At 70.5% G+C, this 11,405-nt stretch overlaps 1 protein-coding gene across 1 annotated transcript; it reads right to left on the minus strand.

The window, feature by feature from the left end:
• Window positions 1-10,730: 10,730 nt before the first annotated feature.
• On the minus strand, window positions 10,731-11,405 carry AURANDRAFT_60106 (hypothetical protein; the record flags this gene model as incomplete). Its single annotated transcript, XM_009039181.1, has 1 exon — window positions 10,731-11,405. The coding sequence occupies one exon, from the start codon at window positions 11,320-11,322 to the stop codon at window positions 10,780-10,782; it is 543 nt and encodes a 180-aa protein (XP_009037429.1).

Raw genomic sequence — 11,405 nt, forward strand, 5'->3', positions numbered from 1 at the left:
TCGTCCTTCGAACCCGTCGACGAGATCTATTTGGGAGACGACGCGAAGCCCCAAAAGTCCAAGTCGCTCATCCTCGGCGGGCGCAACCTGTCGAAGCTGCCCTACGCCGCGGCCGACGCGCCCCCGCGCGACGCGTCGCCGGAACGGCGGCCGCACCGGCGGCCGGGCGACCCGAACGCGCCGCGGACGCATCTGGTGCTCTCCCGGACGACCTACGAGGACCCGCACCTCGCCGAGGGCGAGTCCCTGCCGCCGCCCTACCTCGAGCTGCCGGATCTCGCCGGCGTCGTCACGCTGCGGAGGCCGCGGGGCCCGCGCGTCGACTACCCGGCGCACCTCGCCCCCGACCGCGCGAACCCGCGCCAGGCCGCGGAGACCGCGGAGCAGCGGCTCCAGGCGGAGTACGAGGCGGCCATGGCCGCAGGGCCGCCCGGGCGGCGCACGCCGACCCAGCAAGTCCACACGGACTACGACGCGGGCGACGTCGAGCGCGTCGGCGGCGCCGCGGGCCTGCGGACCGTCGCGGACCGCACCGCGCCGGCGTTGCCCGGGTCCAACGCCTACCGCCACATCCTCATGCGCGAAAAACGATTGGGCCCGCCGGACCCGCCGCCCGCGACCGTCCGAACCGACGCCCGAGGCGTCGCTGCAGCAGACCTCCTCCGACCCCGCGTCGACGTACCGGCCCTTGATGACGCCCGAGCCGTCGCACGTCGAGGAGGAGAAGCTGAGGCGCCGGTCGAGGCACCGGTCCAAGCCCGAGCAGGCCGAGGACGGCACGGTGATCCACCGCCTGCCGCCGCTGCCCGCGGGCGCCAAGGACCCGTCGTTCGGCGACGCGTCCCTGGATTCGTGGGCGACGGACGACCGCGACGAGCCGTTCCTACGGGAGGCGGCGCAGGACAGCGACGACGCGCCGCCGAACCTGAGCCGGCCGGGCACGTCCGACGGCGCCGACGACGACCGCGAGCCGCGGACGCGGAAGAAGAACAAGAAGCAGGTCTTCGTGCGCGCCGCGCGCGGCGACGACGACGGCTCGAGCGCGGGGCCTCTCATGTCCGTGCTCGACCCCCACTTCGACTGGACGCCGCCCGTGGAGCTGAGCGCCTACGACCCGGGCCGGCGGCCCACGTTCCACGCGAATCGAGGGACCTTGGGCGTGTCCAAGTCCATCACGATGGCCGGCACGTGCACCATGGTCATCGACCCCACGGAGAAGTTCACGGCGTCCTCCACAAAACGCACGCGGTCCGCCAAGGACCCCAAGGTCTGGGTCGTCCGCGCGCCGCTGACGCTCACGCGCGTCGGCTCGCTCGGCGACGAGCTCTTCGACCGGGGGCTCGTGTCGACGAGCGGCGCCACGACGGCGAAGCGGCGCAACTCGAGCGCGCCCGCGGAGCTCATGGACGGCGAGGAGGCCGCGGCCATGCGCGAGCTCATCCAGGAGAAGCGCGACGCCAAGGCCAAGAACGACCGGAACCCCGTGCGGGGCATCCGCGGCTACGGCTGGGGCACGGGCCCCGGCGACGACGGCGACGACGAGGAGGCGCGGCGGCTGCGCAAGATGGCCCAGCTCGAGGCCATGGCCCGCGCGCGCCACGCGGCGGAGCAGGCCGCGCGGCAGCGCGAATTGGACGACTACGAGGAGTGGCTCCGGCGGAAGGCGCTGCTCGACGAGGCGAAGAAGCAGGTCACGGCGGAGATCTCCGACGAGGTCACAGAAGAAGAAAAAGAGGCGCAGTACGTCGCGTCCCTGTCCGAGAACATGCAGGGCCTCTACCGCATCTTCAAGGGCCTGCTCGCGCCCGACGCGCAGCGCAACTCGAAAGGGCAGCTGCTCCTGCCGTACCCGCGCGCGGCGGCCTGGGAGCCCGCGGTCAAGTGCGACGCGCTGGGCCTGAGCCGCAACGAGGTCCGCACGATCTGGCGCCACGCGCACCAGAACCGCCAGGGCGGCGACCGCGGCGACTTCTCGGACTTTGTTGAGTTCGCGACGCAGCTCGACCACGTCATCACGAAGGTGCGCCTGGGCCCCCAGATCTCCGAGGTCATCATGCTCAAGACCGTCTTCGACGAGATTCAAGTGTTGATCTCCTGGGCGCGGCTCCACGACCTCGAGGCGAAGAGCCACGCGGACGCGGACGTTTTGCGTTTAGTCCGCGAGGACCGGGGCACGATGGAGGGCGGCAAGAACGCCATGGAGCTGCACGTCTGCGCCTACTTGAAGGAGCAGCAGCAGCCGTCCTACGCCGACGTCGTCGGCCACCGCAACTGCGTCTCCAGCGCGACGTATCGGGGCTTCGAGACGTCCGGCACGTTCAAGATCAAGGGCCTCGAGCCCGAGGTGCAGTACTACGTCTACGCCGCCTGCGTCGAGGTGCCGGCCATCGAGTCCGTCAAGAACCGCGAGGCCGAGGAGGCCTACGCGGCACGCGCGGCGAAGCGCGAGGCGCGGCGCCTCGCGCGCGCCGAGGACCGGCGGGCGCGCGAGGCCGCGGGCGAGGAGCTGTCGTCCGACGACGACGACGACGAGGACGACGAGGAGGAGAAGCCTTATGTGACGGGGCGCAACTGCCTGCTCTACGAGAAGCTGACCAAGGACGCGCTCGCGCACCTCGTCGAGAAGCGCATCGCGTTCAGCACGCCCCCGAAAAGAGAGCGAGAAGAAGAGGGCCAGGAGGACGAGGTCGTCGAGATCTCCTGGAGCTCCCTGAGCCCCGAGATGCAGCAGACCGAACTCCTGGCCGCCCTCAAGGACAAGACGGTCTGCGCGGCCATCAAGGCCGCGGGCATGGAGGTCTGCAAGGCCGCGGACGCGCGCAAGTCGAACCAAAGTAGAGATCCCAAGATCAAGGCGCGCTGGGACGCCTGGGAGTCGTGGTGGCCCACGTCCGGCGAGGTGCGGCGCAACTTCCTCCACCGCGAGATGGCCTTCGCCGCGAAGAACGAGGCCATCATCGCGGCCGCGCGCGCGGACGGCGTCGTCATCGAATCCGGCGATTGGAACGTCGCGACGTCCGCGTCCGAGACCATGGACGCGGACAAGCTCGCGCGCTGGAACGACTTCCAGAAGTGGTACTGCGGCCTGGAGACCCAGGGCACGGTCGACGTCTACGACGAGGACGTGGAGGTCTACGACGACTCGTCGCACGTGACCTTCGATTCCGCGACGACGGACCCGGCCGCGGCCGCGGCGCCGAAGAAGGAGTCCCGGGAGGAGCGCAAGAAGCGCCGCAAGCGCGAGAAGGAGGCCGCGAAGAAGGCCGCCGCGGAGAAGGAGCAGGCGCCCGCCATGGACGCGCTGGGCGCGGCCATGGCCAAGGTCGCGACGACGGACCGCGCGCGGAAGCGCCTCAAGGCCGCGGCCGACGCCAAGGTCGAGGACGACAAGATCATCAAGGAGATCTCCCAGACGTCGAACTTCAACCTGTCGCGCAAGAAGCCGAAGACGCCCGACCTGTTGCTCGCGAAGGCCGCCCGGAAGGCGAGTTTAGCGGAGGGCGCGGCGAAGCGCATGCGCGCGCGGACCATGTTCCTCAACGGCCGCACGGCCAAGGTCGAGGAGCTGCGCGATAAAGTCGAAAAATCGCTGGCGAACCACAAGCCGCGGAAGCGCAAGCACCTCCGCGCGTACGTCAAGATGGTCATGTTCAGGGCAGCAAAAGAGAGCGAAATTCCCAACTTCAAAGGCTCCGATCTCGGCCGTTTTCCACTCGTTTCGGCTGATTTTTGGACGAGCGATCATCTCTCGCAACGGTCTCGAAGCGTGGATGCTTTTTATGGAACGCGCGCACGCGGAACACTCACGTTGAAGCGACGTTGAATCACCCTTGTCCTGCCCAGGTCATGTTCCAGCTCAAGATGAACAAGGCGATGAAGTCGACGCAGCTCAAGAAGGCCGCGGGCAACGACGACGACTTAGATCCCGAGGACATCGACATCTTCGGCGACATCGACGAGGACGCCATCCTGAAGAAGATCGCGGAGAAGGAGGAGGAGGCGAACGCCGCGCCGGACCAGGCGCCGCCGGATCCGCCGGACTGGAAGGCCATGAGCGACACGGACAGGACCTACGAGCTCATGGTCGCCTGCCTCGACCCCGACGTCATCGGCCTCGCCATCGCCGAGGACCCCATGGTCGTCACGCCGGACCCGGAGGACTGGGCGGACGTCGGCGGCTACCGGAAGTCGCGGATCCGCGCGTTCTCCAAGTGGTACGGCCGCACCGTCGCCAACGGCGGCGCGTCCGAGGCGCGCAAGATGTTCTTCAGCGCCGAGGCGACCTACGCCTACCACGAGCCCACGGTGCGCAACAAGGCCCTCGAGGACAAGGTGCCGAAGATGGTCCGGGGCATCTCGAACACGTTCCGGCGGTGGTACGCGGAGCACGGCGAGATCCGGTCCGCGTTCCTGAAGCGCCACGCGGAGAAGCTCCACATGCGCCGCCGCGCCCACGTCGCCGACCTGGTGATCCCCTGGCCCGCGGCGCCCCTCGTGCTCAACGACCTGCCGCCGCTGGCCGTGCTGGCGCGGCAGCCGGACCCGCCCATGCGCTACCACCTCTTCCCGAGCCGGTCCAAGGAGACCTGGAGCGTCGTCGAGATTTTGAAGTGGTACGCGGACAACCCGGGGGCGCTCGCGGAGGACCGGCGCGCCGTCGGCGACCTGGCGACGTCCGCGGTGCGCAAGTGGCGCCGCGAGGAGTGGATGCGCCACGAGGCGAGCCGCCAGGTCCAGAGCCGGCGCGAGATGCAGTGGGAGGACCAGCGCGGCGAGGCCGTGCGCAAGAGCGATAGAGAGTTGGCGGAGGCCGAGGCGCGCGTCGCCGCCTTAGTCGGCGGGCGCGACGCGTCGTCCGCGGAGCGCGTCGTCGAGTCCCTGCTCAACCCCGCCGAGGACGACGTCGCCGAGGACGACGCGACGAACGCGCTCGACGCCGCGCCGCCGCCGGAGGCCGCGCCCGCGCCCGAGGCCGCGCCGCCCGGCGAGGGCGACGCGGCGGACGCGCCGCACGACCTCGTGCTCGCGTCGCTGCTGGGCGAGGACTTCCAGAGCGCGCTGGAGCCGCCGCGCTACGTCGCCGGCAGCGGCCTCGACAACGGCGACGAGCTCATCGACGCGCGGGACCGGGCCCGGTGGGAGAAGGACGAAGCGGAGCGCGCGCACCGCGAGGAGGCGCTGCGGAAATCCGAGGAGAAGCGGCGCAAGGAAGAGGAGGAGCGGAAGAAGAAGGAAGAGGAGGACCGCCAGCGGCGCGTGCGCCAGACCGCGGAGGAGCGCGCGCGCATCGAGGCGCACCTCCGCGAGATCAAGCAGAAGCGCGTCGCCAAGGCCCACTCCGAGGAGCTGCGGAAGCTGCGGCTCGAGAAGGAGGAGGCGGAGCGCGTCGCCACCGACGTCGCGCTGGCGATCAAGTCCATCCACGCGTGCTGGCGCGCGGAGGCCGACGACGCGATCCGGCCCCTCCTGCGGGAGAAAGCGTTGAAGGACGCCGCGGAGGCCAAGCTCCGGGAGCAGGAAGCCGCCGCGGACGAGGAGGCCCGCCGCGAGGAGAACTACGTCGAGTCGGAGGAGGAGCGCGCCGTGCGCGTGTTGCGGGAGGAGCAGCAGGCGCTGCTCGAGTTGGTCTACACGCCGTACGAGCCCATGTTCGAGGACGACGACGACGTGCTCGCCTTCGCTAGGGGCGAGACGGACAAGTTCAAGCTGCCCGAGTCGGCCATCCTGGGCAAGGCCGTGGGCGGCGTCAAGAAGCGGAGCCGGAACCGCGACGTCCTCTCGTACGCCGAGGCTCTGGTCTACGACAAGCCGTCGATCCCCAAGTTCGTCGAGACGCGGTCCACGGACCGCCTCGACCGCATCATGCGCCTCCCGCGGCGCCAGTCCCTCGCCACGTCGGCGTCGGGCCCGCTGCCGCGCGACGGCGCGGGCGTCGTCGACGCGCTCCGCGTGCGGCGCACGTTCTCGCCAGGGCAGCAAAAGGGTGATTCAACGTCGCTTCAATGTGAGTGTTTCGCGCGCGCGCGTTCTAGGAAAAGCATCCACGCTTCGAGAGCGCTCCGAGAGATGATCGCTCGTCCAAAAATCAGCCGAAACGAGTGGAAATCGGCCGAGAAAGGAGCCTTTGAAATTGAGAATTTCGCACCCTTTTCCTGCCCAGGTTCTCGCAGCACGTGTCGCTCGCGGACCTCGACCGCTTCGCCGCGGAGATGGAGGCGACGTTCCCGCGGCCCGAACACGGCCCGCTGCCTTTCGACGACCACAAGTCGAGGAGCCTGTCCCAGCAGTCGAAGTTCGACGCGTCGACGCTCCGGTCGCGCGCTGTGTGGAATTCAACCACTGGTTTGGGTGGTCCTGACCAAACTTGAGAATTCTCTAGCTCGATCAAATCGGAGTCGATTCGGCTGATTTTTGGACGAATCGATTGCTCTCGTCGAGTTCTCGAAGCACAGCCGAAGAGCTTGCGTCAAAACTGTCGCATATGAGCACATTGAAGTCGGGTTGAAGATTTGAATTCCACTCAGGTCGCGCGCGGCGTCCGGCGACGTCGAGGTCGACGACGACGTGCTCGAGGCCGTGCCCCTCTTCCCGAAGCGCGACGAGTCGCCGGTCCACGCGGCCATGAACGCGGCGCGCCGCCGCGTCGCCGCGGCCCAGGCCGCGCACGCGCGGAACCGCCGCGACGACCCGCTGCCCTTCGCGTCGACGGCGTCCGGCGCGGCCTTTGCGCTGGGCGGCAACACCATGTCCATCCACCAGCCCGTGCCCAAGCCCAAGGTCGTCGTCGCGCTGCCCCTCGCGCCCCGCCGGCGCCGGAGGGAGGACGATTAACTTGAGTTAAAACTTGAGCACCGTGTGTTGCATGCGCTGTTGCAGTGCACCAACGGCCGGCGCCGCGACTAGTGGTCTATGCGACCGCACACACCGAAAAGGGCTGCAGCTGGTGAATGGGCGCGCTCCACCCGCCCGTGCGGCTGCGCTGCATCGGCCGCCAGGGCGCCCGCGTGCGCACGACGGAGGATCTCGCGTCGGCCTACGTCTGCGACATCGCCAAGGGCGACGTCGTCGTCGGCGTGCGCGAGGCCTCCATCGTGACCAAGGGCAGGCGCGAGACGCGCGTGCTCATCGAGTCCCAGGGCTGGGTGTCGCGCAAGTGCTTCGTCGCCGAGGCCGCCGCGCTGCCGCCGCCGCGGCCGCCGTGCCACGCGCGGTACCACGTCGTCGTAATAGGCGCGGGCCCGCTCGGCCTCGCCTGCGCGGCCCTGTGCAAGCGGCGGGGGCTCGGCGTGACCGTGCTGGAGAAGCAGGCGTCCCTCGGCGGCGACTGGCGCAAGCACGGCAACGCCTGGAGCGAGCTCCAGACCCACAAGGCCGGCTACCTCATCGGCGAGCCGCGCGACCCGGCCTGGTCGGGCCTGCCGTCCTACCCGGGCCGGAGCGACATGCTCAAGTACTTCGCCGACTTCGCGTCGCTGAACGGCCTCGACGACGACATCGTCTTCGACGCCGAGTACGTCGAGCGGTCGCGCGTCGACAATCGCGGCACGATGGACGTCCGCTACTCCCAGGGCGGCCGCGAGCTGCGCACGTTGGAGGCGACGCACGTCTTCGCGGCGCCCGGGCGCGTCAACGTGCGGCGGGACGTGACCCTGCCCGGCGAGGACGACTTCGGCGGCGTCGTGGCCTACGGCAACGGCGGCGACCTCTCGGGTGTGGCGCTCGAGAACCGGCGCGTCGTCATCCTCGGCGCGGGCTCCTTCGCCCTCGAGAACATGCGCCACGCGCTGCTCGCCAAGGCGCGCGCCGTGACGCTCGTCGCCCGCGACGACCAGCTGGTGTTGAGCAAGGCCGCGAGCTACATGATCGACAGGAACGCGGACGCGGGCGTCCCCCGCGACGCGGTCATCGCCGGGCTCGCGCCGGCCTACGCGCTCCTGGGCCGCGGCGAGGCCTGGCTGCGGGATCTCGTGAACCGGTCCTCGCGGCGGCGCACGACGACGCCGACGTCGGACCTCTACTTCCTCGCGCTCGCGACGGGCGCGGCCTCGCAGCGCAAGAACGCGGTGAGGCGGCTCGAGCCGGGCGTCGTCGTGCTGGAGAACGGCGAGCGCCTCGCCGCCGACGTCGTGCTCAAGTGCTTCGGCTTCGGCCGCGACACGGACCTCGACGCGCGCGTCGTCTGGCCCGCGGGCGAGCGCGACGGGCGGACCGTGGAAGACGGCTGGTGGAACCGCTTCGTCGACGACGGCAGGCGCGTCTTCCTCACGTCGAGCACGGCGAACGAGTCCTTCGTCCCCAAGCCGGGGGACCACTGGCCGGGCAACGTCTTCATGCCCGCGGGCACCGCGGAGATCTTTCTGAGCGGCGCGGCGGGCTTCGGCGAGCCGGGCTCGCCGCGGGGCGTGCCGACGGCGTGGGACCGCGCGGCGCGGCGCCACGGCGACCGGACGCGGACCCTGGGCCCGACGGACGCGGCCCTGCTCGCCGAGCTCGCGGCCGCGTGGGACGACTACGCGGCGCGGCTCGGCGTAGCGCCGCCGCGCTACCCCTACGCCGCGGTCCCCGGGGCCGACGGAGACACACGAGCTCTGTAAATTGCGGCACCGAGGGGGGGTGCGGGGGACGCGACGGCGGGAGGAGCCCGGTGTCGAGAAAGCAAAAAGCGAAAGCAGGGCGAATCATCACGAGCCGGGGCCGAGGCGCCGCGGCGGCAGCTCCGGCGTCAGCGTCGCCGGCAGGTTGGGGTAGCAGGGCGTGCAGGGCGCGCTGGGCTTCCGCTCGGCGGCGTCGAGCTCCGGCGGCAGCCGGAGGCCCTGCACGAAGGGCCCGCGCTTCTCCTCGAAGAACGACTTCTGCGCCGACGGCGCGCCGCCCGCGGCGGGCCGCGCGTCGCGCGTCGTCATGTCGGCGAGCTGGCGGTGGAGGGTCTCGGGCGACTCGTTCTGGGTCGCCAGCGACGCGCGGTCCGCCCGGCCCACGGCGACGCACTCGGGCACGTAGACCGCGTCCTTGCACTCGGGGGGCAACCTCATGTTCGCGAGCCCCGGCCGGTCGCCGGGGTAGCTCGCCGCGGGGCGCGACATGGTGGGGCGCACGCCCCGCCCGCGCTCGGGGGGGGGGAGGGGGCCAGGCGCGGGTGTTAGGCCCCGCGGGGCTGCCCCGCTTCGACGCCGAGTGCGAATGCTCGCAGCCAGACACCGGGTTTCAGAGCCTTGATGCTGACGAAAATGGTTTTACAATGCCGTTCCCGCGGTGTTCCCTAGCCATCCGTGCGCCGAACCGGGGCCATCCGTCGCCAAGATCGCCGATGGTGCCGGACCGGCATGCCGATGGTGCCTATTGATGGCGAGCACGATGCGTCGCGCGACTCTCGCGGCGCTGCTGCTGCTGCGCGTCGCCGCGCCGCGGCCGCTGGGTTCGAAGGCGGCGCGCGTCGCCGCGCCGCGGCCGCCGCCGAAACGTGCGCTGCCGGAGGACTGCGCCAACAACACGCTCATCTTCGGCGTCGGGCTGCCCAAGTCCGGCACGCGCAGCCTCGGGGCAGCCGCGAGCGCATTGGGCATCACGTCGGCGAAGGGCATGACGAGGGGCGAGCACGGCGTCGAGTACGGCTTCCGCAAGCACCTGATCCCCTTCGCCGCGGGCTCCGCGAACGCGTCGAACCCGCTGCGCCGGCTCGACGAGCACGCCTGGGCGACGTCGACGCTCTACACGGACTTTCCCTTCTACGCGCTGAGCTGCGCGCTGGCGGCCGCGTACCCTCGGGCGCTCTTCGTCGACGTCCGCCGCGACTGCGACGCCTGGGCCCAGTCGGCCCTGAGCCAGCTCTTCTGCGTCTGGCTCCGGGCCGGGTGCATGCGCGCGGAGACCTTTTGCGCGAAGCGCGCGACGAACGTCCCGAAGACGCACATCGCGGTTGGGTTTTGCACGACCAAGTGGTGCGTCGCCCGGCGTCGACGATCGCCGCGAGACCCTCGCGCAGGTACTTCGACCAGTTCGAGCCCGGCCTCGTCGGAGACGACTTCTGCCCGCGGCGCAAGGAGATCTGCGGCGTCGGCGCGTCCGGGCAGAAGACGTACAACGGGGACCGACCCGGCGACGCCGGGCCTGCTCCGGCGGCTCGAGCGCGTCTGCCGGGCGCACCCGAAGCGCGTCGAATCCTGCGTGCCGCCGGAGCGGCTCCTGTCGATCCGGCTCGCGGCCGACGCGGGCGAGGTCGCCAAGCTCGCGCCCTTCGTCGGCTGTCCCAATTCGTCCGCTGCGATCGCCGACGCCTGGGCCGCGAACGGGCCCCAGGGCCACCAGCATGGGAATCGCGGCGAGGCGCTCGCGCGCGCGCCGGTGGGCGTCTGGGACTGGTCGGGGCGGAGCCGGCGAGACGCGACGGACGACCCGGCCGCGGCGCCGGGACGACCGTCGCCCCGGAACGCCTCCAAGCGCCACCGCTTCGAGCGGGGGCACGAGCGCCGAGTGTAGACTCGCTCGCGGCGCCGAGTGTAGACTCGCTCGCGCCGAGTGTCGACTCGCTCGCGCCGAGTGGCGACTCGCTCGCGCCGAGTGTCGACTCGCTCGCGCCGAGTATAGACTCGCTCGCGCCGAGTATAGACTCGCTCGCGCCGAGTATAGACTCGCTCGCGCCGAGTGTCGACTCGCTCGCGCCGAGTGTCGACTCGCTCGCGCCGAGTGTCGACTCGCTCGCGCCGAGTATAGACTCGCTCGCGCCGCGCGTCGAGGGCAGTTTAGTTACGAGCTTGCGCGCGCCGCGCCGCTGCCGCCGCGTCACTTGTTCGCGCTGCCCTGCTTGATGAGCCAGGAGAGGACCTGGTCGATGTTGATGACCTTGAGGGCGGAGACGGGGATGACGATCCAGGGGTTCTCCGTGATGTAGTCGAGGTTCAGTTCTCTGATCAGGTCGGGCTCCGAGATGTGCGGATCGAGGTCGATCTTGTTCGCGATGACGAGGAGCGGCGTCGTCGCGAGCTCGCGGTCCTCCAACAGCCGGTGGAGCTCCTTGCGCGCGAGGGGGATGGAGTCGAGCGCGTTCGCGTCGACGACGTAAATAATCACGTCGCAGCCGCGCGTGTACCTTCCCCACTCGGACCGGTACTGGGCCTGGCCCCCGATGTCCCAGCACTTCATCTGCACGCCCCCCTTGCGCACGAGCTTCACGTTTAACCCGATGGTCGGGCACGTCTCCACGGGGCGGCCCGCCGCGAGGACGTTGAGGAGCGTCGTCTTGCCGCTGTTCTCGAGGCCCACGAGGACGACCTCGAGCTTCTTGTTGTAGAAGGCGTCGAGGAGCTTCGTGAAGATGGCGCCCATGGTCTCTCCGGCGGGCGCGGACCGGTCCCCGGCCCTGGCACGCGCGCGCCGCGACGGTCGATCGAAATGGCGGGCGTCGACGC

Source organism: Aureococcus anophagefferens (genome assembly GCF_000186865.1).
Source record: "Aureococcus anophagefferens unplaced genomic scaffold AURANscaffold_10, whole genome shotgun sequence".
Taxonomy (NCBI): Eukaryota; class Pelagophyceae; order Pelagomonadales; family Pelagomonadaceae; genus Aureococcus; species Aureococcus anophagefferens.